This window comes from Vespula vulgaris, chromosome 17, assembly GCF_905475345.1.
Source record: "Vespula vulgaris chromosome 17, iyVesVulg1.1, whole genome shotgun sequence".
NCBI lineage: Eukaryota > Metazoa > Arthropoda > Insecta > Hymenoptera > Vespidae > Vespula > Vespula vulgaris.
In genome coordinates, this window is record NC_066602.1 from 4294484 (window position 1) to 4322089 (window position 27606).

The window sequence follows — 27606 nt, forward strand, 5'->3', positions numbered from 1 at the left end:
ACGTTTTTGCTTTGAACTGATCATGAGTATAAGTAAATTAAAAAATTATTATAGATCATAACTTTTTAAAATTGATTAATTTTAAAACCATAATTATATGAGCAGAATATTCGAAAAATATCCAGTTAAGTTAAATAAAAAAAGAACAGATCATACTAGTGTTATATTTATTTTTCTCCATCGTGGCCCATTTAAGATAAGAGAAGGTAAAATAACATAGAACACGAAGAAAGTGAAAGCTTGGCCGATCGACCTCGAAAATGTATAATACGAGTCAACAGGTATAAGAAGACCAGCGATCGGAATTATAGTAGAATTGAACTTAATAGTATGCAATTGAATTGTGGTTTCTTTTAAGAGTATAATTAAATAGAAAAAAAATTCGAAATTTAAATAAAATTAGAAATCGGATAAATCGTTTAAATCCATCGATAATAATAATCTTTGTTTTAACTGTAACGAATGATAATATTGAAGTGAAGAAACTCTTAGAACATAGCAGAGGAGTTTAAAGGATCGACTTTTTCGACGGGATTAACATTTAGAAAATGTCAGATGGGAGAGTCGTGGGATAACAGTCGATTCTATTATGTTCACCAAAGAATCATTCTGTCTTTTTATTTTTTATTTTTGTCAGATGCGTTGAAGAAATATTTCTAATCATTTCTAATCATTTAACAATTCAATAAAATCGTTGTCTAATCGATATAGTTTAATCAATATATCTAATATACTTTATACATGTAGTATATTTTACTATACTCTATACGCACTCCAACATACTTTATTCGAATATTCTCGATACATTGATTAAACGAATAAAAGAGAAGGGAATAATTTAGCAGGTTTTTCATTCGCATATCTTCGAGAACCTTGATTATTAAAGTAGGATGACGCGAACAAGGAAAATAATATCCTTCAACGGACTTATAGAATCCCTACTACTAGTTACCGGCTCGCCTAACATTGCTTAGTTTCTTTTAAAATCGACGAGCCAGTCGTGAATGTGCTAGTGTTGTGTTAACATCATATATTCTTCTTATCATATAATTAACGCATTTTTTTTATTAATCTACATTAAGTGTAAAAAGAAAAAAAGGTATTTGATAATTTAGCTTACTTGTTGAGCAAATAATTTGTTTTTGTTTTTATTTTTGTTTTTCTTCTTTTTTTATCGTTCTATCGGATGATAAAAAGTAGGTAGCGAAGATAGTTAATGCTGATATCTTTATCGATCGTTATGTGTCTTGTATAAGTTCTGCGTTTATAATTTCATGTTTCTATATATTCATTTCTTTTTATTTATTTATTTTCTTGTTATAATTATTCAATATATTTGTTTTTGTTTATTATTATATATATATAAAATATATTAGTAAATTTTTTTTTAAATTATACTAAAATTTATTATACAAATAGTAAATTATAGTGACAATTATTATAAGATAATTATTACAAAATTATTAATATAATTACACTATTCATTACTACCTATACTATGTATAATAATATTTCTAATGTTGTAATAATTATCTTATAGAAAATATATAAGATAATTATTATAATTATTACTATATATATATATATATATATATATATATATATATATACATATATATATGTACATATTTATATAGTTTAGTTTACTTTCTCAGTGTAGATCGTAACGATGAAAGCATTACGAAAGATTCACTATTCGTAAGATATATATTTTCCCGCGCTTAGATTCACGAGATTCTAACTTTCCATTTTTTCCTTACACAATCTTTTTATTATTTCACTATACATCTTCTTATGTGTATATGCCGTGAGATTAGAGATTTTAGATGAATACATAGATAGCTATGTAAATGAACTGAGAAGAGAAGATTATACTTGTTGTATTACCGCGTTACTTCTGTTTTTTCCTCCTCTTTATCTTCCTTTTTTTTCTTATCTTAATGAATATTTTATGAAGCTATATTGTGGGAGTTTTCTCGTGTTTGTCACTGCACTGAAATTTATTATACATTTTAAATAGAAAGAAAAAGGAAGAGAAAAAGAGATAAAGTAATACGTTTTAAATTTTTCGTTCACGAATATGTATATAGATATATGTATATATACTCATGTGCCTTTAAAAATGATGCGTTTCATTAACTCGTAAAAAGATGAATATTATGCAGTGTCGAGAACGTGGTGACCTGATATATGATACGTTAATTACATACGAAATTACACTCACGTTTGACCGTAATAACGTAATAATGATTAGTCGTATTATTTGTAACAGGGAGAAAGAAAGAGAGAGAAACAGAGAGAAAGAGAGAGAAAGAGAGAGTGAGAGAGTGAAAGAGGAGTGTCGTGTGTTAAAACATATAAGAATCAAAAAAAGAGGTTAACCAATGAAATATTACATTTTGATATGCTAACAAATATTCGTTATTTTGATTAGTTAACAGTTTTCGCAATGCAGAACTCTCAACCAATCATCCTTCTGCTAATTTCTTTCTTCATTTATGATCGATTTCTCTTTCAACCAATCGATGCGATTGGTAATCTTCGAATAGCTTATCAATGGAAAGAGATCGATTATGATTGGCCAAACGACGATGTCAAAAAATTATTTCCCGATTATAATCGTGAGGATAATCTTCCTTTGGGTTTGGATATCGCTGATAACAGGATCTTTGTGACCGTACCGAGATGGAGAAGAGGAGTTGCTGCTAGTTTAAATTATATCAATCTTAATGGTACGAATTATATTTCCATATCGTTTAAGTTAGTTTGAGAATTCAAATTTTCGCGGGCTGCATGCGAGATCAGCGATGCTCAAGTTATTCGAAAGAAATAGATGAAATTTTTGTTTCATTATATTATCAATAATGTCGTTTTATTTATGTTATGCAAGTAAATATTTGTTACTAATAAACGTATAATATTTTCAACTCTTAAACATTTTTAAATAAATGTAAAAATATTGATAATAATAGAGTAAAAATATTTGTCGATATAAAATTGATGAAAATTTTATGTGAACTATAATTTGAGATCCACTGGAATAGATAAACAAACATGATTCATGTAAAATGACGTTCAGTTGTTGTTTATAAAAGGGTTGACAAGTTTTAAGAATTTAGTTACGTTTACTATATCTATGAACATAAGGAAGGTTATTATGCAGTGCATGCAGTTGCATAACCTAAATGCTTTAAGCAATGAAATATAGATAACGGTGAAGAGATAAACCGAAGATTGAAGATCATGCCTTATTCAACTCTAATGTGAGGTCATGACAAATTATTTTTTTTTTAATTTGTATTTTCCCGTTTAAATCATTTCTAATGTTCTTATCAAATTTTTTTGCTTAATTCTATATATCTTATTTGTAATGTAAATAAGTAAAATTCTGTCTTACAAATAGATATATATCTATACATACAACTACAAGGTTTTTTTTATTAAAAAGTTAACAAGTTTGTTATAGTGTAATTGATTACTCTGATTTACTAGTAAATCATTTACAAAGATGACGTATATTTCAGATACTCGAGAATCACCACCGTTTATACCTTATCCATCTTGGGAAGCTCACGAATATGGAAGCGGGAATGGAACACCAGAATTGGTATCACCCTTTCGATTAAAAGTCGATCGTTGTTCAAGACTTTGGGTTCTTGACACAGGATTAGTTGATATTATGGGAAATCCAGAACAAAGGGTACCACCTGCATTAGTCATTTATGATTTGAAAGATGATACACCCTTACGAAAATTTATCATACCTCCTGATCAAAGGACGGCTGATTCTTTCTTTGCTAATATCGCTGTCGAGGATTATAATTGTGAGGATACTTACGCTTATCTTGGCGACCTCGGTGCCCCAGGATTAGTTGTTTATTCTTGGAAACTTGATCGGTCTTGGCTTGTTAAGCATCACTTCTTTCATCCTGATCCTAAGGTGATTTTATAATTACTATGCTATCTTAGATACAATATATTTAATCAGTGTTTTCCTATTATGTGTTCAAATTTTTTTTTATTATACTTGGAAAGAAATTGAGAGAGAGAGAGAGAGAGAGAGAGAGAGAGAGAGAGAGAGAGAGAGAGAGAGAGAGAGAGAGAGAGAGAGAGAGAGAGAGAGAGAGAGAGAGAGAGAGAGAGAGAGAGAGAGAGGGAGAGAGAGAGAGAGAGAGAGGGAGAGAGAGAGAGAGAGAAAGATCTTTTTTATTATTTTATCATAATAATATTGTTATAATATTATAATTTATTTTAAAGGGAGGCAATTTCAATGTATCTGGTCTAGCATTCGTATGGACTGATGGAATCTTTGGAATGGCTCTGGCACCTACTCCCGATGGATACAGTACTCTTTATTTTCATCCATTATCTAGTACAATGGAGTTTTCTGTTAGTACAAAACTTCTACGAAATCCCGAACGTATTAATTCTCCTGGTATAATAATCACACGCATTTATACTTATTTAATTTAGCAATAATAAGGCAATCTATATCTTATTTTGATTTTCTGATTTTTATAGAAAGTTTTCATGAATTTCAACCTCTTGGCTCTCGTGGATCGAATGGTCAGAGCAGTGTCAGCTTTATTGATCCAAATACAGGCGTCATGTTCTATGCTTTAACAAACTTAAATGCTATTGCTTGTTGGAGACCTACTAATAAGTTTAATCTACAACAACAAAGTTTCGTTTATGTCGACAACGTCACTATGATATTTCCCAACGATTTGAAAGTAATGAAGAATATCTTTTTTTGATATTTATTATATTTTTCATATATTTTTTTATTATATTGGATTAATAAACCACATTAATTTATATTTAAACAATTTTATTATATTAATATAATATTGTATTTTAATTAATATAATTCTGTATATTATAATACAATACAATTGTTTATATAATATAATTACACAAGAAACAATTGTATTGTATTATTTAAACATTAATATTCTTTACTAAAAATCATTTATTTCTTTATTTTTAGATAGATCATAAGAGCAACATTTGGATTTTATCAGATCGCTTACCAATCTTCATGTATTCTCGTTTGGATCCTGATGATTACAATTACAGAATTTTGGTTGGATCAACAGAAGATCTCATTCGTGATACAGTTTGTTCGAAAGACTTTGACATCTCATCGAAAAATCCAGATAATTCTGGAATGTCCTTTATTGATACAAATGATATAATTCCTGAGATAAAAAAGGACAGAGAACAACATTATAATGGTGCCGGAGTTAGTGATATATCTAAAACGTTTGGATCATTGATCATTACAATGCTATTTTTCCTTTTTCTTTCATAAAATCTTAATCATAACATTCTCACGTGTTATCAGTAAGACTATTCGACATTATCGGTATACATTTTTTTTTTTGATTCATAGGTTCTTCTACAATGCTCTTAAATTTAAATTAATTCTATTTGAAATGTATATACAGCTAACTCTTGTATAACGTGCTATTTAAATAACGCGGTTTCGATATAACGCGATGTTGAAATTTTTATATTTTTATCTATTCAGTTTATATATTTTTAAAAATACATGTGCGCATTATTTTTCTATCTTCCGTATGTTATATCGGAATACACAGACACGCGCGCGCGCGCACGCATGCGTGTATGTTTTTATCATTAATTTTATGATTTGTGTATTAACTCAAGTATATGAATTACTTAAATTAAATGAAAATATATTCTTATTTATTACATTAATGTTGTTTACATGATTGAAAAAAACTTAGAACAATTTAAAAAACAATTTATATTCAGAATTGAGATATAGTTTTTTCTATTAAATCTAAATCTTGTAACGCAATTTATATGGAATGAAATATTATATAAGTTACTTGTGTATATATTCGAGTATTTGCTTTACACTGCCACATCTAAAAATTTTTCAACATTATTTCCAATATAGATATATATATATGTATATATATACACACATATATACACATACACGTATGTGTATATATATGTGTATATATATATATATAGTACACACACATACGGAATGTAATAACAATTGCAATTTTGTATTCTTTATTACTGATATGCTGATAACATATTTAATGTTCAATGATAAAAATCCCGTATATAGATTTTTCTATGAGATATACTTAAGGAAAAAAAATGTTTAATAATTAACACTTTATTAGATAATTAATTTATATTAACTCTCTATACCGATTTATAAATTTAAGTCTATTATTATTTCTATAATAACAGTATTATTATTAAACATTATATGTAGATATATATTTACTACAAAACACACAATATTTATTTAATCAATCACTTTTAATGGCTGATTAAAGGTCATTAAGGTTAAAGATTAACTTGGATGTATTTCTTTTTTTGATGAAGGAACTATATAAGCGAGAAATCGACATTATTTATATAATATATTCGAAGAAAGTGTTACCATTGCGTTCCTCGCTTTTTACCATTTATACATTATTGTTTATAAATTAATTAAGTTGTTTTTGTTTCCTGAGAGCAGTTTGATTTGTTTGTTATTGTGTGCTATTAATGAAAGTTTCAAGTTAAAATTAAGTGGTCAAGTATTGTTTCAATCATAGAATAAAATTTTCATCCTAAAGTATGTAAACGAAAAAAAGAATATATTAAAAAATTTTTCTTTCTTACAAAATCTATTAGAATTATACTTTTAACTTTATTTAATTATTAATTACTATAAAATTAATTAATCATTAATTGTAATTATTAATTTTTTTTAATTTTTTATTAATTTTATTATAATTAATAATTATTAATTTGATGATACGATTTTTACTCAATCTTGCAGTAGTCATTGGAACAATAAAGGAAATTAAAAAAAAATGTCCAGTAAACAGAAGATTAACAGTTCTATACCAGGTCTAGCTTATCCATTGGCTAGAAATGAAATTATAAAGACACCGTATGGATTTTTAAAAGGAAGAACTCAGCAAGATGGTGCTGAAGGACTCTGGAGAATCAGGAATGGCTTATACGATTTACGAACTTTTGCTAAATCTCATCCTGGTGGTGCTGAATGGATTACTCTTACCAAAGGCACCGACATCACTGAAGCTTTCGAGGTGAATTCATTCATTCATACATGATTTATATGAACTTTAGAAAATTATTTAACAAAATTACTTTTCTTTATACTTAGGCACATCATCTAACAGAAAAAGCTGAAAGAATTTTACCCAAATTTTATATCCGTGATGCAACCACGCTAAGATCAATACCATTAACTTTTGAACCTAACGGTTTCTATCATACTTTCAAGAAACGTGCTTTAGAGGCTCTCAAAGGCGTAGATTTTCATCGACCTTCGAAAGTTTCTAATTTCATTGCTGATTCTTTCCTTGCTGCGACAGTTTTCTTCTGTTTGGCTTCTGTCTATTCTCATATTCTGTCATTTATTGCAATCATTATTGCTGGTAAAGAAAAAAAAGAAAAAAAAAAAAAAAAATATATATATATATATATATAAAATCTTTTTTCTTCATTTTTAGGGTTTTTCTTGGCATGGACTGCAGTCATTGGTCATAATTATTTTCATATGAGAGATAACTTTCGTATGTATTACTTTGATCTCAGTTTAATGTCATCCAAAGATTGGCGAATTACACATGTTTTGAGTCACCATCTTTATCCAAATACTCTTTGGGATTATGAAATGTATGCTATTGAACCGTTCCTGAAATGGTTACCAGATAAAAATAAGAATATCATCACAAGTTTTATTTCCCAACTTTCTAGTCCTATTATTTATACATTGACATTCATTCAACAAGGAGTCAAAAGGTAATTAGAATTTTATATTATCAAATAATTTGTATAATTTCATTTTTTTTCATAGGTACTATTCAGTGATATGGGAATATGGAACAGTGGAAGTTAGAGACGTAGTACCTTTCATTCTCCCAATTGCTATGTCATTTGTTGCACCAAGTATATTTGTTGCTTTTCAAACATGGATAATAATCATTTTAATAAGTAGTTTTATATTTAGTTTCATCGGATTTAACGCTGCTCATCATCATCCAAATATATTTCACGATGGAGATATTTATCGGTTTGTTTTTTCTAATTATTATTATTATTATTATTATTATTATTTTTTTAATCATTTTATGATTTGATTTATTCAAAATCGAGTATTAATTTAAGAGAAAACTTGGATTGGGGTCTACTCGAATTGGATGCTGTTAGAGAACGTGAAATTATCGACGATGTTCCGCTCTTAGTATTAACCAATTTTGGCTCTCATGGTCTACATCATTTGTTACCGGCAGTCGATCATTCGTATCTACCTTTGACTATGCCAGCTTTTCTACAAACTTGTAAAGAATTTGGTATAAGTACTAAAAGATGGACGCAATGGGAACTTTTGAAAGGACAATTCAAACAATTGGCTCGTGTAGAATGTAAAAAGAATCATAGATAGTGTCTTTGTTAATTAGATAATAATAGATATAAGTATAATTACTTTTCGAAGTAATTAAATTAATCGATATTAAATTATCGAATAAGTACTATCGCTAAGTTATCAACGATTCGAACAAGTTCTGTCGGTATATTCATTATCGAAGATCTTTCAATCCTTCCATTAAATTTTCTTTAAGTAATAAATAATATTTTAAATAAAAAGAATCTTTAATAATCGAGCAAAAAAATAAACGTAAGAAAAAACGCATTTCAAGAAGCAAATTATTTCGCATGACGTTTTCTTAACTTTATTTATTGCTTATTTACTTTAATAAATACATACTTCGGTCTCTCTTTATAAATTACAATTAAGTTTATAGGATAGGATAATCGTCCGGATGATCGGTGCAATGAGATATTTTATTTGATTTATCATAAGCATCGATCGATTGCGTTTAATTGCGATTATATAAATTTATCGCATAGTTTCTTTCCATCATGTTCGCGTGTATATTTTTTTATATATCATTTCTTTTTTTTTATATTTCATTTTTCTTCTTTAATATTCATTCATAAATCTGTCATTTTTGATTTTCTGTTTGCTTGCGGCTGGTTTTCCTTGGGTATGCATGAAGAGATATGCATGTGTGTATGTTTGTTTATGTATGTATGTATATATGTATGTAAATATAACAAATATATCTCTCGTTGGCTCTCGCCTCTCATTGTTCTGCTCGTAGCTCCTTTTTATCTCTCTCTCTCTCTTTCTCTCTCTTTCTCTCTCTCTTGCTCTCCCACTCTTTCACGCGTTCTCTCACTCACTCTCTCTCTCTCTCTCCCTCCCTCGACCCTTAGCTCGAGTGGATCTTTCTCTTAGATCATTTATTTCTTTCTTTCTTTCTTTTTCTTTTTTTTCAATAATTCGAGCATGTTATATCCAAATCATTTCTTCCATTATTTTTATTTTCATTTCTCTTTAAATAATTTGCCGTTTAGAATATGTCTTATCATTGATTGAATTTATTCCGAATGAAAAAGTTATAGATACTTATTAATTATTTGAAATATAGATATAATAATTGAACGGCATATTAATAACAATAACAGATTTATTAGAAATCTATTATTATTATTATTATCATCATTATTATCATTATCATTATCGTTATTATTATTATTACTATTATTATTATTATTATTATTATTATGTAAAACAGTGAGACGACGATGCCGTGATAAATAAATGTTCTCACGAACTCGATCCATTTGTTTCTCTTTCTTTCGTTTTGCAATAAAAATCCATGGACGATTTGTTGTTGTTGTTGTCGTTGTTTTTGTTGGGTTAATTAATTCTTTATCGATCTTTACAAATCACCATCGGGCTGTAGGTCGAAGCGTGGCGGGAATGCGGAACCATCGAACTGGGGCTTGAACGCAGGTCGGTGTGGCTGTAAAAAACAAAAAAAGAAAAGATTATATAAATTAAAATGGAGGATGTGTATTATAAAAATTAAATTTCAATTAAAAAATTCACGACTTTTATCGTAAGTCTTTTTTGGCACTATTTCGAAAGAGAAGTATACATATGGCACGTAGCTCTGTGCAGTTTTGTGTTCTCCTTTCGAATATCACTATGATTTTCTAATTAATTAATTAATCGACTATGGCAGAGCACTCAAAACAACAAAAAATTCAACGAATTCAAATCTTATCAAAAGGGATGTCCTATCTCCCTCTTATAATACATCAATATAACGACTATGTATTATTTAACAAGTATTGTGATTATGATTATGATTATTATGATTATTATTATTATTATTATTATTATTATTGTATGTTACTAAGACTATGAACACGGACACATTGAAAACTTGGATATGACTTAATTTTCTTGCACTGTCTAATAAATAACAAAAAAATTCTTCTTTCAATCTACACCTTTAAAAAGAGAGAGAGAGAGAGAGAGAGAGGGAAAGAGAGAGAGAGAGTGACACTTATAACAGATTATTATAATCATCATGTATTTTGAAAATTGGATGATCCAGGGATGAATTAATAACGAAGTTAATAACGAAGATATAAGCTATTTGACGAAAACTCTTGAGACACAGGATATAAGGACAACGAGAAATTAATGGTGGTATTTTTTTTTCTTGTTGGTTGGAGTAGATATTCGTTTTGAAGGCAAATCAAAAGAGAGACGTTTACTTTTTTCTCGTTTTATGATTTCTTTTCTTCAACTAACTTACATGGACCCAGCAACGCTGTGTTTTTACTCCATCGCGGAGGGCGCCGCCTTGCGGGCCTTCTGTTGCGGCTATACAGGGACACAGAATGAAAGATATATTTTCTATCAGACGATTCAAGAAAAATGGGACACCTAACCGAGAGAGACTATGGAAAGTTTTTTTTTTTCTTATCTGAAGCTATAGAAATAAAATGTGTTTTGAGACGATGAAAAAATTAAAGAGATGAAACAATTCCTTACCGCTGGGCTTAATCCGCGTGCGGCACTTCCCCCGCGACCTTTAGTGCGGAATTTGGTAATAGCTTGTTCAGCCAAGTCGGCTCTCTCTTCGGCTTCCTCAAGCTCTTGCTGAGCCTTACGGAACTTGGCAAGATTCAATGCAGCGATTTCCTCTGCTTCCTCGATCTGTCTCTTGTATGTCTTGATCTTCTGCTGAAGTTTGTCGACAAGGTCTTGCATGCGTTCGTGATTCTTACGATCCTCATCAGCCTAGAAGATAACAAATCACATTAGTACTGTTTCAAATAATTTATAATTAAACGATCTAGATGGGATAGTATCTAGTGTTGATTTAGTGAATTATTAATGAAATTATCTAGAGATTTAGATATACCAAACGAGACAAAACAGGTAAATAGGATCATACCTGGAAGCTAAGTTCCTTAATGCGTCGTTCAGATTTGCGAAGATTCTTCTGAGCATCAGCGTGTCTCCTTTGTTCACCATCAAGTTCATTCTCCAATTCACGTACGCGTTGTTCCAACTTCTGTATTGCTTTCTTGCCGCCCTTCAAAGCATTCGCTTCAGCTTCATCAAGACGAACTTGGAGTTCCTTGATCTGTGTCTCAAGAGCCTTGCGAAGTTTCTCTTGCGTTTGAGCATGATCTTGTTCAGCTCGGAGTTCGTCAGCCAATCGTGCAGCATCGACCATTGCCTTCTTAGCTTTCTCTTCGGAGTTCTTGGCTTCGTTTAGAAGTTCGTCGAGATCAGACTGAGAGAAAAGACAATTTCAATATTGAAAAAAAATATATATATATATATACAAATGTATATATAATCGATATTTTATCTAAATTAAATAATATATGATTAAAAAAAATTATATTTTTAACTTACATGGAGAGTCTGCAATTCAGCTTCAAGTTTTCTCTTAGCAGCAGAGATGGAAGCATTTTGAGCACTGAGGTCGTTCAATTGTTCGTGGCAATCTGCTAATTCTTGTTCGGCCTGTCTGCGACCACGATCGGCCTGTTCCAGAAGCGTACGGCTTTCTTCAAGTTCATTTTGAAGTGCATTAGCACGACGTTCAGAGATACCAAGAAGTTCTCTTGCTTCGTCACGTGCACGTTGTTCCTCTTCCAAAGCGGTCTGTACATCCTTCAATTGTTGCTGATATCTCTTAATATTCTTTTGAGCTTCGGCATTAGCTTTGTTTGCGTGATCCAAAGCTATTTCTAATTCGTTAATGTCAGCTTCCAATTTCTTTTTCATACGAAGTGCCTCGGCTTTGCCCTGAAATGAACATTTCAATCAGAGATGACAACAATCTTTTTGTTCTTCTAAAGCTTTTATTCAAAGTTTCCATTTACGTACCTTGGCTTCTGCTTCGAGAGATGCTTGCATGGAGTCAAGAGCTCGTTGATGATTCTTCCTTGTGTTCTCAAATTCTTCTTCCTTCTCTTGTATACGACGATCGATTTCTTGTCTTACTTGGCTCAATTCTAATTGGCTTCTGAGTACCTTGTTTTCTTCTTGTTCCAAAGCTGCTTCAGCTTCCTCCAATGCTGCTTGGAGTTCATCTTTCTCGGCCTCCAAACGTTTTCTAGCCTTCTCGATTTCATGAATGTTACGTCCACCCTCACCTATTTGATCCAAAAGATCTTTCACCTCGTCGGCGAGATTCTTGTTCTCACGGCGCACAGCTTCCAATTGTTCTTGACTTTCCTCATAGGCACCTGATTAGGATACAAACGTCGCGGGTTAAATGTATTTTATTAAAATTTTATTTAAAAGAAAAAAGGAAAAAAAAAAAAAACAGAGAAGAAAGGCAAAAGAGAAAGAAAATGAAAAAAATTTACCTCTGAGCCTGAAGAGCTCGGTACTGTAATTACGGCATTCCTTTTGACTGGCATCCAGTTCAGCGGCAAGATCATCAACTTTGAGTTTCCATTCGCCAATAATCTTGTCGAATGCCTTCTGTTTCTTTTCAGCGGCATTGGCGATAGCAGTGGCACGATCGACTTCGATTTGAAGATCTTCGACTTCGGTCGAAAGCCTCTGTTTTGTCTTTTCTAGAGCAATGACCTTTTGGTTGAGGGATTCGATCGTTTCCTCGGCTTCAGCAAGTCGAGCTTGAAGTTTTCGTTTGGCCTCTTCGAGTTCCTCAGCCCTGGCTACTCCTTCGGATTCATATTTCGTACGCCATAATTGAGCCTCGGCGTTAGCCTTGCTCAATTGTCTTTGGAGATCTGCTTTGCCTTCAGCTTCTTCTTCAACTTGTTCGCGAATATTGTCCAAGTCGTGTTCCAAATTACGGAATTTACCAAGAAGCGTAGCACGTTCTCTTGATTCCTCGTCAGCAAGCCTCTTTGTATCTTCCAATTGTGTCGTCAACGAGATCTTGATCTTTGACAATTGGCTAACCTGAGACTCGGCTTCCTCCAATTGGCGCAACAGGTCGCTGTTCTCGATCGACAATTTCTTCTTCGCTGCGTCGAAGTCATTCAATGTACGATTAACTTCTTCTAATTTGCCTTGGGTTTCGTTCAGTTGGTGTTGCAATTGTTTTACAATCTTTTCTTGGGCGGCCTGTTGAAAGTTTAGACGTTCGTATTAGTTGTTTTGCTTTTTCAATTTTAATAATGACTCATAAGCAAGAAGCAAGCAAGCAATGTAACGCAGAAACAAGCGAGAAAAGCCTAGTTCCCTTAATGAAACTCACTCGAATTGTAGAAATTCTCAAATGACATCCTAAGGTATCCTCTTTCATATTCCATCATCCTTGTAAGCTGCTTGGCAAAGCTGTTAGTTGCGTTAGTGCGCATTTATGCGCTAGGAAATATTATTTGGGATATAAGGATCTTACCTTTTCATTGCTGAGGTGATCAACCGTAGCACGAAGATCGTTCAACTCGCTGAAGTACTGAACCTTTTCTTTTTCGGTCCTGATTGATTATAGAAAATATTGGAAAAAGAGGTAGATTAAGTTAATAATATTATAAACAAATATTACACAACAAGAAAATATAAGAGACAGTTCACAGAAAAATTCTCCCTTTCATATCATTAAGGACAAGTTTATATAAGGACATGTTTATTCATCGTGCAGCGAAGAAGATGATTCTTCAAGGGAAATGATACATGTTACATTCTCGACTTCGTTTTGGAATTCTGAAAAAAAATACGAGGAACAAAAAAAAGAAAAAGAAGAAAAAACTTTGTGGACAGCATTCGCAAAGACATTTCTTTTTTTTTTTCAAATATACCTTCTCCCTAGAAACTTGATCCGTCGCGGCGCGAGAATTATTCAGCTCGGCGTGGATGTCATGGCGGCCCTTTTCGGCCCTATCAAAAACTTCAAATTACTTTTGTGCTAACAAATAATTCGTTCGTTCTAAAGAAAGAAATTTTGAAAAGCTTCTAAACACGTCGGCATCTCTTCATATATCAATGCGAAATATATGTACTGTCATAATTGTAGCTCTTTTTTTTTTGATTGTTGTTTTATTTAAATAAATAAAATAAATCATTATTATCAAGTATTCTTACCTAGCCTTCAACTTGTTAAGCGTATCGATTTGTTCTCCCATTTCAGCAACGGCATCATTATGTTTCTTGCGTAAACTAGCAAGAGAAGCTTCATGTTGAATATTAGCTTCTTCGAGATCTCTCCTTAACTTGCTAAGTTCCGCCTCTCTCTTCTTGTTCAATTCGATTTGAGCAGAGGTAGCACCACCAGCTTCCTCGAGACGTTCACCAAGTTCTTCCAATTCACGTGCAAGGTCGCTACGTTGTTTCTCAGCTTTGCCACGAGCTCCACGTTCTGCTTCGATCTTTAAAGTAATACAATTTGTAATGGATAAATACCGATAAGATTATCTTCAAGAAAAATGATTTTCATATAAACTTTTAGGGGTCTACCTCTTCCTCGAGTTCTTCGATTCTAGCTTGGAGTTCCTTAATCTGTTTCTGAAGTTTGCCAACTAACGATTGTTCATCTTCCAATTTAGCAGTCAGCGACGAGAGTTCCTTGTCTTTGCGTTGAATAGTTTGTTCTAGTTCCTTCTTGTTCCTTTCCAAATCGGCTACAGCTTCTTGGGTCAATTTCAAGTCACCTTCTACTTTCCTCTTTGCTTTCTCAACGTCAGCGCTAATAATTAAATAAATAAGATTCGTTCACTTGATTTTAAAGAAGAAGAAAGAAAAGACAATTTCAAAGTAAAATCTCTCACCGAGATTTCTTTTCACGTTCCAAAGAATCCTCAAGCTCGTCGAGAGTATGCTCGAGTTTGATCTTAACTTTGTTAAGGTGATTGACTTTGTCCTCGGCTGCTTGAAGTTCCTCGCCCGTCTTCTGATTGATCTCACCTTGGTTCTTCTTCTCCTTATTCAATTTATTAATCAATTCATCTTGATGAGCAATCTCGTCATTCAAGTTACGAATCTGATGATCCTTCGTAGCCTTGTCTTGTTCAGATTTTTGAAGATTAAGTTCTAGATCCTCGATATCTTTCTTCAAACCAGCTACCTCTTGCTCGAGTTTCTTTTTATTTTGGAATAGATTGTTTCTTGCGTCTTCTTCTTCCTTGAACCTGTCGTTAAGATCCTAAAAAAAATAATAGATGAACTCATTTAGATAATGGAATCAATCATTTAATCGCACAAACATAGTCATTAATAATTCACCTATTTTAATCGCTATCTGTCCAATTTCTTTCTAAAAGTTCCTACTAATATCCTCACTAATTCAAAGTTACGTCATGCTGTCCTCTAAGAGTGCTAATTATTTCATTGGATTCATCAGCCAGCGCATACGTCTGACGTGTCGTGACATGATGAGTTACCTAACGTTGGGTAACGTTCGAATTAATCGACAGAGACAGAAAATAAAGAAAAAGAGAGGAGGATTATTTTGGCATGATCTACCATCTCTCGTCATCCATCATCGTGTAACTTACTACGAAGTCTGGATGGAAGAGGATGCCAAGTGCACTTTTGAGTGGAAAAAACTTTGAAAGTGGTGTGAGAAAGAAGAAGAAGAAGAAGAAGAAGAAGCCGAAGAAGAAGTAGAAGAAGAGGTTGATATGAAGGAGCAACGATGACGAGGATAACGATGATGAAGATGACTTGCTAAATGACGCATACACTACACACCTAATCCAAAGTATAAATATCCTACACCTGTTATCCTCCTTCGTTTTCTCGTCTCCTCCAGCACGTAGGTGCCACGCCCTCTTTTAATAACCTGGAATCTGGGATCGTTGGATCTAAATTTGGAGCGGGAGGAAGTCGGGAGGCAAAATACTCTCTCAGAGAGAGAGAGAGAGAGAGAGAGAGAGAGAGAGTGAGAGAACGAGAGAATGAGAGAGAGAGTTCTCCCTCCTCCTTCGTCCTACGTTTCTCTCATTTCTCCCTCTTTCTTCCATTTCCTTCTTCCTGCCCGTAAATGGAGTCTCTTATATATTCAATCGGGACACGAATGAACTCTCCCTCTATTAAGAAAATCTACATTTTACATATTAGTTTGAGAATCGATTAATTATCAGCCTCATAATTAACTTCACTAGGTTTCGTCGAGATGATTAATAATAATCAAGATCGGTTCTCTAGATTAAATCAAAATGATAAAATGAAAATTTTAAGGGAAAAGTTTAAAAGAAGAACTATGAATAATCCGGAGAGTTGAGGAAAAAAATCTCTGGTAAAAATAGATCGAGTGTGGAATGCTGGAATGGGTTGCACGATGAAGCTCGGTCATAAAATTTCTTCTTTTGCGTTTTAACCGAACCGTTCCAGAGGAAGGAAATCATCTGCTTCTTTTTTTTTTTCTTTCTAAAAAGTTATTACAGTGACTTTCTTCTTCATCTTCTTCTTTTCGTTTCTTTTATTTTCTTTCTTTGTATGACTAAGTCGAACCGATCTTATCTCTACCTCCCCCATTTTTTTTTCTTGTCTCTTTTTCTGCTTACATATCTCTCCTTTCCTTTTTTCTCCATTTCTTATAACGTCGACGTACGCGCGTCCGATTATAACTTGTGAGAATAATTTTAGAATACGCATATAAATGACCGAATAAGAGTCGATGTAATCGGATGACTCGCACCAAAAGAAAAATGGCCGTCTACTGAAAGCTCCAAAAATGCGGAGGATGCGTCTGACTAATAGCATAGCTCCTCTACTTATTACCACCTCCTACTGATCTCAACTCATCATCGTCAGAAGTAACGTTTCTCTGGCTTCTCGCTCGTGTCAAATTTTATTTTCTCTTGCTAAGATTTTATTTGAATTAATTTTCCTAAAATATTGAGGTTACTGTTTTTTTAACTAATTTTCTTAATTATTTTACAGATCAATCGTTACGGTCACCTTATCAATCCAAATATTATCTTCGACTAGATTTTTATGTAAATCACTTTTTTAAAAATGTTGAGGATGTGTTTTGGCTAATAATTTAGCTTTTCTACTAATTAATTCCTATTCAGTACCTTATAGGTAATATTTTTCTGATTTCAAATATTATCTTCGGCTAGATTTTTATTTAAATTACTTTTCCAAAAACATCGAGGATGTGTCTGACCAATGGCTTAGCTCTTTGATTAATTCCTACAACTACCTTGTATATTATTAATTATATTATTATTAATATTTTTTTAGTTCCAAATATTATCTTCGATTAGATTTTTATTTAAGTTACTATTCCAAAAATGTTGCAATATTTTTCTGGATTCAAATTTAACTCGCAAGATTTGGCTTTTGCTACGATTAGATTTTTGTTTGGAAACGTTGTTTGTTTTGTATATTATTCTGGTAAAAGTTATTGTAATAATCATAGGAATAATTAATGGGAAAAATGACTAATTAAAATAAACAGATAATATACTGAAAATAACTTACTTGAAGTTGAGATTCCATATCAGCTTTCTGTGCAGCAAGTTTCAAGGACTTCTCCATGTATTCCGAAAGCGAACCCTTTTCACCATCCAATTGCCGTTGCAAGGCATTCTTTTCTGTGGTAAGTTTGGCGTTTTGTTCTTCAAGTTCCTTACGAAGTTTTTCTTCCTTTTCAAAGGCTTCTTGCGCTTTCTTTGCTTTCTCCTCGAGTGCCTGCAATTGTAATTCACCGTCTAGTCGTTCGCCATTTATTAAGGTTTTTGTGTTCTCCATAAGCACAGTATCGCCCATTTTGATAATAATATTAATTTATTCACACACAGAATAGGGAGATAAAAAAAGAAAAGAAAATTCGAAGGAAAAGAAAACAATTGTTCGGAAATATCGTAAAGAAAAAAAATATTTTTTCCTATCGATTATATTCGTTTTCGTTATAGCTAAGATTAAGAGGCTTCAATTTCGAAAAGGTCGGAACGAGTTCGCGTTTCCAACTGGATTCTCGTTTACCCGATGCACAACTTTTCTACCCAAAATCCCCCTCGTATCCATTTGGCTTGCTTCTCGAGGAAGAGTATGAGAACCATCCCCACCACCACTCCAGTGGTGTATATTCGTATAAAAATATTTAGAACGGATCTCCTCCAATGATGGTAGTAGGGATAGGGTAGAAAAGAGAGCGAGCGAGCGAGCGAGAGAGAACGAAATCGACAAAATTAGAAACGACGATGTTCCCCGGAAGGGCCAGCAATGTCTTCCAGAATCGAGATCTCGTCTCTTTTTAGATTCCAGCAGGTCAATTGTGGATCAACTTTCTCATCGATATTTATTATCTCGTATTTGCTATCTTACTTTTCAAGATATTGTTTCGAAAACAGATTGCTTTCTTATACAGTTTACATAAATAACTTGGATAATTAGTTATTATCAGTCAATTATAATTTTTTGGTTAATATAAATCATATATGAAAGATATCTGACGATTAATAAATCAATCTTTTTTAACTTGTACAAGGTACTCTACTACTTTATAAGAACGATGATCATGATGATAATAATAATCATTGATTTTCGGACAATGCCTTTGCAATCTGACATTTATAGATGAGAAAGGATCGTAGTAAGATTCTGATTCATGCACCAAATGTCCTTCTCTATTTTTGGATCACGTAATATGAAATGAGAATAGGCAGAGAGTGCCTTTTTAGCAAACACGTATCTAAGAATATATGCTCGAAGAGCTCCTCGTAAAGAAAATGTTGAAGATCTTTTTTCTAACACGTATAATCGTTGTTGCGTGTATTCTCCTATATAATACTTTTCATATCTCTCTTTGCAAAATTTGCCATTGGTATAAATTGAATACACAGAAGAGGAGAAAGTCTGCCAAACGTGTAAATAAACTTGCCAGGAAATCTCTGGAAACGAAGAAACGAAGAGGAGGCGAAACTCTTGAAAAAAATCTCAAACTTCTCTCGAAGTATATTTTTCTAAGCAAGATTATTATACCGTGTTCCAAAAATTGATCGACATTTGGTATCATCATCGGTTTCTTTGAAGATAGGATAAACACGAATGATAAATCAAATAATTTATCATTTTTATAGTCAAAGTTATGGGAATGAGATCATCTGATCCTAGTTGACGTAATTTTGAATTTACATTAAAATGGTTGAATCCTTCGAGTAAGAAATAATGAGGATTTCTATAAAACTTACAGCCAATTCGTCCTCGATACGGGTAGCATTGAGAAGAGGTTTGATCTTCTGCCATAATTTCCACCATGGCCAGGTACGAAGTTGAAGATACTTTCTCAAATTTCTTTGGACAACGACAAGGGCCAAACGTTGATCTTGTAGTTTCTTGTAATCTTTACGCGAGAGATAACCTCGAATAAAGGCTTGCATCCAGGATACGATCTTGCCTAGACGTTCGTCACGAAGTTCTTCCATTTGACCCAAGACTCCGGCACGGAAGAATACCTATTATCGTCGAAGATTTATAATCAGATAGAATCATTGTCCATAATGATCGGAGTATGTTGATTATTTCATTATAATTATCATAATAATTTTCTATTTAATTATTTTATTACTAATTGTAATATGTATTCTTGATTAGATCTTTGGTGAAATAATCAACAAACTTTTCTTCCGTTTTCATGTTTAAATCAATCTAATCGTGCAATACTTCAAAGTAAGATCAACACTCATGGTATACTTAAGATTTTCACATTGATGCAAATAAACAATTAAGTATTAAACAGCGATAAAATCGATATTAAAGTCAGGATACAAAGTTCTTATTTATAATTTCACACGACAAGACAGAGTGAAGCAGTAATAACGTTTTGCTAGAAATAAAGGAGATATCAATGATTAGTAAAATAAGATTCGCATGATTAGAAAAGCACAGTTCTTGGTCTAAGATTCTGTTAGGGCATTTCTCTTGCGACCCAAAGGTATCCAAGTACCTTGGTAAGACCCATACGATATTGGTCAGGTTCCAAATTGATAGCGTCGAGGATCAGCTGAGTTGCCTTTAGCGGTTCGCAAGGTTCTTTGATGGCATTGGCGCACAGAATTTTGTATCTGTGTTGTTGCGTCGTTGTTGTATAATTACATTTATTGCGGTTTGGATAGTCAGGTACGGGTACGGAACAAACAAAAATTATCACAAAAAGGTTAGAGTAATTTATCTCACAGCGTCTCTTTGCTGTTTGTAAAGATAAATCCCTTCTTATTTTCTTTTCTTTTTTATTTTGAGTTATTAGAATCAACGAATTGGACAACGATCGCATCATTTTCGAAAGAACATTTTCTAAATTACAAGATAATAAGATACATGTAGAAAGTATTGTTTAAAATCTTTAAAAAATCTGTTCTCTCGAAAATCTGCATTATCTTTTGTTATTACGTATTCAATCACGAGAGGCAGGTTGTTATTTGTTCATTAATTACTTAATCCTTAACATCTGAGACGAGTCGATTGTTTCGTATGAGACAACATCGATCAACTAAGTTCACCGTAGATATATATATATATATATATATATATATATATATATATATATATATACACATACACACACACACATAATTTACGAAATATTTCACTAATTTATTTGGCATAGCTGGAATAAACTTATGCTATTTGTGAAAATAACTGAAAATTTATGTATTTATAGCAAAGCACTGAGAATTCTTTCATTAATGCCAAGGTTAAAGAGAAGTCGTTGTTGCCTCGTCATTCTTAGTGCATTAACATCGACTCTTAATGATCAAAATGTCTCTTTTGATCAAAATTCTCGAGACGAAACTCTCATTTGCACAAGGATAACGTGCCTTGGTATGTCCAAGACGGTATTGATCAGGATCAAGACCAGACCCTTCCAAAATTGCTGCGGCAGCCTTCTTTGGATCTCCACCGCATTTATCAACTGCTGCAGGTGCCAAGATCTTGTACCTAAGGTTTAGGGTTGAACAGGGGACAAACAGGTGTATGGAAGAATTAATACAAGGGTAACACAACTTTCGTGGATTTTATATCTGCCATTTCCTAAGTTTCTCTCTCCTTTTGGACTTATTCCTTTTCTTCATTGGCCCCACATTGGTCTCATCATCGCATCATGATATTTTTATAAAATCAATAACGATTACAAGGGGTCACACGGGAATATCAATCAAAGGGCTACAGATTCATTGACTTTTTTTTTCTCATAATTACCATCAGGGACTACATCTATTCTATTGGAACGGTTCTAACTAGGATCAATAACGTCGATCACACAATTTCAAATCTACATTTTCGGATATTTTTCAAACGGGTTTTTCACTACTATGGACTTTCAATGGATTTTTCAAAGACATATCATCGTGCTTAATAATAAAATATTTTTCCAAATTCCCAATGAAATGCTCATTACATCTTATTCGTTCTTATCGATTGATATTTATTTAGGATACTTTTGGAAAAATATTTATCTGTAATTATTACTTTGGAAAATGAAAATATCTTTCAGAGTTTTATCAACTAGCCTTTGTATGACCGATCCTGTAGCTGTCGGGATCTAGACCAATTTCTTCAAAACATTTTGCAGCAGCCACCTTTGGATCCTTTTGGGATGCCATAACAGCTGGCGCTAAGATCATGTAACTGTACGGTCACAAGATAAAACTTGTATTACTTTGTCAACGAATCATTGTTTCAGAACAGCCGTGATAACATTTGTCCTAAACTAATATATACATATATATTATTTTAACTTGTTGGGGCCTGAACTATGATCACCATAGGAGCTAAAATATGTCAATTTAAATCGAATAAATAACTTTGAAGAAGATTCCAACAGAAGATATTTAAATATTAACATCTCTTGGAATCTTCTTGGAATATACTATAGAATTAAACTATTCTTTCTCTAAGGATCAAACAAACAATGCTTACCGCAATTTGAAGTCAGGATAAACCATCCTGTTGGGGAATCCTTTACGACAGATACGAATGCCTTCAAGTACACCGTTACAAGTCAACTGATGCATGACTAGGTAAGAATCGATGACACCTGGCTGTTTCATTTCATTAGGGATGATACAACGGACGAAGTGAGGTTGAGTTGCTCTTAGAGTGGTCATCAAATTGTTTAACTGTTCCCTGTAGGACGAAGAGACAGTGGAGAAACCACCACCCTTTTTACCACGTCCACCTTTGGCACCACCGCCACCACCGCCACCAGCATCACCAGATTGGCCTGGATGATCGGCAAAGATTTCTACTAGCAATTTGTTGCTTGATTTTTTGTATTGATCGACTACCGAATCGTTTAGAGGGTCCTTGTTCTTTTCTAGCCAGCCAGTGATGTTGTAGGGTACCTAAATATATATATGTATATTTTTTTCTTTTTTTTTTCTTTTTCTTTTTCAATAAAATAGTATACAGGTTATCTCTTTTGGAATTGTAGTACAAGCGAGAAAACAGGTGATATTATATAAAATATATATAAATAAAATAATATAAAAGAAATAAGTCGAAGATATTTATCGGAAGAACATTTTTTTCACTGTATCCATTTGTTGTACTACTTGTCCTAAGATACCTTGTACATAATTGTTAATAAATAACAAAAATAATTAAGAAAACCTACGTTGCCAGCATAATGACCAATAGCAAAGTGAGCCGCTTGCTGACCAGGTTTAGGTGGTTTTGGTTTCAAGAAGTTCGGACTCTTGCCCAAGTGATTATTGTTCAATTTTTCTTCAAAGGTCTTATCTGTGGCTTTGGGGAACATAGACTCTTCTTCAAGAATCGAGAGGATACCCATGGGCTATTATCCGAAATAACAAAAAAAAAGACAACGGAGAGAGATTAATAACATGATTTCGATGTATATAATGAAAACCAAGAGTAGCGTTATGCAAAATTACACGGGTAAAATTCATTTCGATGAGAGCTCGATATTCTAATCAAATAATATCTTTCTGCGGAAAGCAATTAGTTATTAAAAAAGAAAAAAAAACTAAGAAATAAGAAAGAATATATATATATATACACATACATATATGTATATGATATATATATTGTTTAACGAGATGTTAAACATCTACAATTATCATGGTTAATTGTTTGATACTGAAAAAACGCTACTCTTAGTAGATTTACTGTATTATATATCTTGTTTTTCAATCTACTGTAATAATAAATGATACTATTCGATATGAATAGCGTATTACATTTTCATAGAAAATTTCTAACGTAATACTTTTTCTTCGAATAGTTATCATCGTGTTCTTCTTTTCACTGGACAAAGACGATAACGGGTATGTAGATTTAAATCGCACATAAATAAAACAATGACAATGCACACAAGGGCAAACACATACAAACGTTATAAATCAAAGCAAGCAATAGTATTGTTGGAACTAATTTTTCTTTTTTTCTTTTGTTGCAAGTCGAGCTAGACGCTCGCGAATGGGAGAATTCTCGGCTTTACCTTTTCGATCAAATCGATCGTCGACTGCAAGTCCATACCAAAATCGATAAAAGTCCAAGGAATACCCTCGCGTTCGTATTCTTCTTGTTCCAGGATGAACATGTGATGATTGAAGTATTGCTGTAGTTTTTCGTTCGTAAAGTTGATGCAGAGTTGCTCGAAACTGTTGTACTGCATCATCCAAGGATGGAGAAGAAGAAGAAGAAGAAGAAGAAGAAGGAGGAGAAGAAGAAGCGAACACGCACAAACAGAGAAAGAAAAAAAGAAAACAGAAAAAACTAGAAAAAGGTTCAAAGCCAAATCTCTTTGTCGAAGAAGAAGACAAACCACATTGGTCTCGTCTGGACTTCTTGTCTTTTTTTCCTTCCTTGTGGTATAATCAGGATCTCTAATAGTGTTTCTTATTCACGTGCAAAGCTTTTTCAATTCATTTTGCAAATACGATATCTCGAAATAAATTAAATGCGTATTATCTTGAACGGCCGATAGAGACTTGTTTGAAAAATTTCGAGTATAAGAAAAAGAAGAACGAAAGTTTTTAATCAATTTTGAATAGATCAAGTCTATGACCATTTGATAGAACGCATGAATGAAAAAAGATGATGAGACAATGATAAGGATAGACATATAGTCGAAGGAAAATGTAAGTATCCTGGAAAGAATAGTAGTTGGTTAGTCACGATCGAGCAATAAAGTCTAATATAATTCCACATGCTCGAGCAGTCATTCGATTCTATAATTCATCCTTCGATCCTTCCACCAGTTGATCCACAATGTTTGTTTTATAAAACATTATCGTGCCAAACTTGTTTCCCTCGTGTGAAATCTTGGCTCGGAAATACCTTCTCTATAAGATCAATCGTCTGCTGTAGATCCATTCCAAAGTCAATGAAAGTCCATTCGATTCCTTCCCTTGTATATTCTTCTTGCTCGAGAATAAACATGTGATGGTTGAAGAATTGTTGCAATTTCTCGTTGGTGAAGTTGATGCAGAGCTGCTCAAAACTGTTGAACTGCTCGACCAAGGGGTGGAAGGGTAAAGCGGAGAACAGAAAAGAAAGGCATAAACAGCCGTCATTAATGCTGCTTATCATGATTTTTGTCATATATTCGTTTTCCTTTGAAGGAGACAGTAGGAAGAACAGAGGAAGAAAATATGTGAATAAGAAAGAAGAAGACAGCTAGAGAAGGATTATGCAAGTTTTTAAAGGATTTACAATAGGGTAGAATGACGATAGATACAACCAATTGAAACGATTGACCAAAGAGGACAATATGTTTCCAAATGATTGTTCTATCTTCAAAGAGATGATAGATACACGTATATGTATATGTATGTAGATGAAATGGAAAGCGATTACTAATCATGTCAAATTATATAACATGATTATGTTTTGATCACTTATTATCACAAGGAAGTATCAAATATGATATAGTTAGAGATATATGATCCTATTGAAGGATCTCGTATTTGCTAATTTAAATAGGTATATGCATGTAGACGAAAATAAAAGAAGAAACGAAAGATTGCGATAAAAGAGCCTTCTTATAGATTCGTCTATCGGCATAATTCCATGCAAATGCTACTTTTTCTCATGTATTCTTTATAATGAGTGTCGAGAACATAAACACATGATTATAATGTGGGTTCAAGGGGTTGCGCATAAGGGGTACAAAACGATTAGGTACTCGTACTAGGTACCTTAGTATTCGACAATATCATGTTCCAAAGATTATCGTCGAATAGACAAGACAAACAAATGGCCAATGTACTACTTTAGCAAAACAAAGTTGGACCGATTCGGAAATTCTGATTTTCCTCTTCCACGGTCTTTTTCTTCTTGCTGATTATCATTACTATCATCATCGTTGTCGTTGTCGTCGTCGGCATGATCATCATCCTTATTTTCTCAGAATCTTTTCTGATACATCTTTCTTAAAAGATGTCTTCGTGTTTACTTATTAATTATTTTGGCCAATACCTTTTCGATGAGCTCTATACAAGCAGCCAAATCCATTCCAAAATCTATAAATTCCCAATCGATGCCTTCCTTCTTGTATTCCTCTTGCTCGAGTACAAACATGTGATGATTGAAGAATTGTTGTAATTTCTCGTTGGTGAAGTTGATGCAGAGTTGCTCAAAACCATTGAACTGTATTTTGTATATCAGCGAACCATTTCGTTGTTGCATGCGCATTTGTATGTAGTACGTGCGGGATGTGCGTTGATTGATCGATTGATGCACGGGGAGTGAGAAGTGAAAACGAAAAAGAGAAACACAGGAAGAAGAAGAACAATCATTATAATGCATGCCATTTTTTCTTTCGTTATGGATTGTGGAGGAAAAAAAAAGAAAAAAAAAGAAATGATCAAAAAAAAAAAAAAGAAAAAAACAGAAATGGTGTAACCTAGTGTTTCGATGGTTCGTTTTGTGTATGAGACGTTTTTGTTCCGATCTATGATAAATAGATCATATCGTTGGATCAAAAATCAAAGCATTTGCGGGATGATTCGACAAACTGGAGTAGCAATTCACGAAGATAGATCACACGTTGATTCGACGATAATAACTAGGGGACTGACTAAGCAGCATGACGAGATCGAAATCGAGTTAAAAACTAAAGGGGGGGAAAAAAAAAGAAAAGAACAATAGAAAATATATCACAGGTAGGCAGGATGGAAAAAAAGGGTTTGACGACGAGACAAGAAAACAGTGGACGATCACTTTTGCTGTCAATCGAAAAGCGTTAATTAATCAAAAAAAAGAAAAAATATGAAGCTCTCCGTGAGGAAATTTGTTCACGGATAAATTGACCCATATTCTCTTTCCTTAGAGATGGATTCGATTATAATATTTTGTTGTTGCTCTATTTTGTTTTATTTATTTTTTTTTTTTGGTATTATTTTTTTGTCATCTTGATACCTTCTCAATCAATTCGATACATGCGAGGAGATCCATGCCAAAGTCTATGAACTCCCATTGAATGCCCTCCTTAGTGTATTCTTCTTGTTCGAGGACGAACATGTGGTGGTTGAAGAATTGTTGAAGCTTCTCGTTGGTGAAGTTGATACAGAGCTGCTCGAAGCTGTTGAACTGTTCGAGCAAGAAATATAGAGGCATGCTTTTGTGGTCAGAGGAATCAAAGTTGATTAAACGGGTCCAATCTTCGATATTCCTTATTTTGTGTATTCGTTTCTTTTTTCAATATGAGATTATGATTTTTATATCTCATTTCTACAAACATAATCACTTGGCACATAGAAATTTGTCGTGCTTATGTTATATCTATGTGTTCGAATGATTATTGTCATACAAAGTTCGTTTCTCTTTTTATAGAAAAACGTATTTCTATTAAAATACTTCTACTAGAAATATATTAGTCTACGATTGTCAACTACTACTGTACACGTAGTTTATGAACAAATCCAAATTGTCAGACTACAAGTAACTTAGACCGTCTCTTGTTCTTCTATGGACGGTTGAACAAGTATGTTTCTACTTGTAAATACACTGTTAATATTTTCTATGTGAGGTCCACTGTTTCTGCATTTATTATAAGATGTATATACAATATACGTGTATATATAATATATATATATATATATATACAAACAGGTACACTCTTGTCATTACCTATCGATTTCTTCGTTGACTGCAATTTTCCAGAACGTTGAGAGAGAGAGAGAGAGATAGAGAGGGGGTGGGGGGAGAAATATATATTTCTTCGAGATTAGAAAATACCAAATAGAACTAAGAGGAGAATCCTTACGAGAAATTAAACGTTCGGTTCGGAGACTCACCATGCTTTCTAAATAAAAATT

The 27606-nt window shown here is 32.9% G+C and overlaps 3 protein-coding genes across 38 annotated transcripts in view; 2 read left to right on the top strand and 1 right to left on the bottom strand.

The window, feature by feature from the left end:
- The first annotated feature begins 968 nt into the window (after positions 1–968).
- LOC127070057 (protein yellow-like) lies at positions 969–5867 on the top strand. Its single transcript, XM_051007907.1, has 6 exons — positions 969–1099; positions 2435–2732; positions 3525–3940; positions 4258–4435; positions 4522–4733; positions 4991–5867. Exons 2-6 carry the CDS (start codon positions 2450–2452, stop codon positions 5312–5314), a joined length of 1413 nt encoding a protein of 470 aa, XP_050863864.1. The 5' UTR covers positions 969–1099; positions 2435–2449; the 3' UTR covers positions 5315–5867.
- Positions 5868–6000: 133 nt separating this feature from the next.
- On the top strand, positions 6001–9461 carry LOC127070058 (cytochrome b5-related protein). Of its 4 annotated transcripts, none has more exons than XM_051007908.1 (6): positions 6001–6613; positions 6821–7094; positions 7172–7445; positions 7521–7812; positions 7868–8083; positions 8179–9461. In XM_051007908.1, exons 2-6 carry the CDS (start codon positions 6855–6857, stop codon positions 8453–8455), a joined length of 1299 nt encoding a protein of 432 aa, XP_050863865.1. In that variant the 5' UTR covers positions 6001–6613; positions 6821–6854; the 3' UTR covers positions 8456–9461. The 4 variants fall into 4 exon arrangements, with proteins under 4 accessions (XP_050863865.1, XP_050863869.1, XP_050863867.1 ...); XM_051007912.1 differs by having other exon boundaries at positions 8021–8083; XM_051007910.1 differs by having other exon boundaries at positions 6001–6570.
- Positions 8719–27606, bottom strand: part of LOC127070054 (myosin heavy chain, muscle) — a 31803-nt gene continuing 12915 nt past the window's right edge. For 4 of the 33 annotated variants that reach the window (XM_051007874.1, XM_051007871.1, XM_051007869.1 and 1 more), the window contains exons 12-26: positions 22938–23117; positions 22241–22665; positions 21139–21259; positions 19513–19776; positions 17801–18010; positions 15139–15512; positions 14828–15056; positions 14456–14739; positions 13773–13851; positions 12766–13495; positions 12281–12642; positions 11804–12199; positions 11334–11678; positions 10928–11176; positions 8719–9884 (exon numbers count right to left, since the gene is read on the bottom strand). In XM_051007874.1, coding sequence (XP_050863831.1) covers positions 9801–9884; positions 10928–11176; positions 11334–11678; positions 11804–12199; positions 12281–12642; positions 12766–13495; positions 13773–13851; positions 14456–14739; positions 14828–15056; positions 15139–15512; positions 17801–18010; positions 19513–19776; positions 21139–21259; positions 22241–22665; positions 22938–23117 — 4332 coding nt within the window. In that variant the 3' untranslated portion in view covers positions 8719–9800. Of the gene's footprint in view, positions 9885–10688; positions 10757–10927; positions 11177–11333; positions 11679–11803; positions 12200–12280; positions 12643–12765; positions 13496–13772; positions 13852–14172; positions 14252–14455; positions 14740–14827; positions 15057–15138; positions 15513–17800; positions 18011–19512; positions 19777–20267; positions 20386–21138; positions 21260–21831; positions 21950–22240; positions 22666–22937; positions 23118–23783; positions 23955–24625; positions 24797–25765; positions 25937–26707; positions 26879–27606 lie in introns of all 33 variants that reach the window. The other 29 variants (XM_051007873.1, XM_051007868.1, XM_051007878.1 and 26 more) reach the window with 17 other exon arrangements.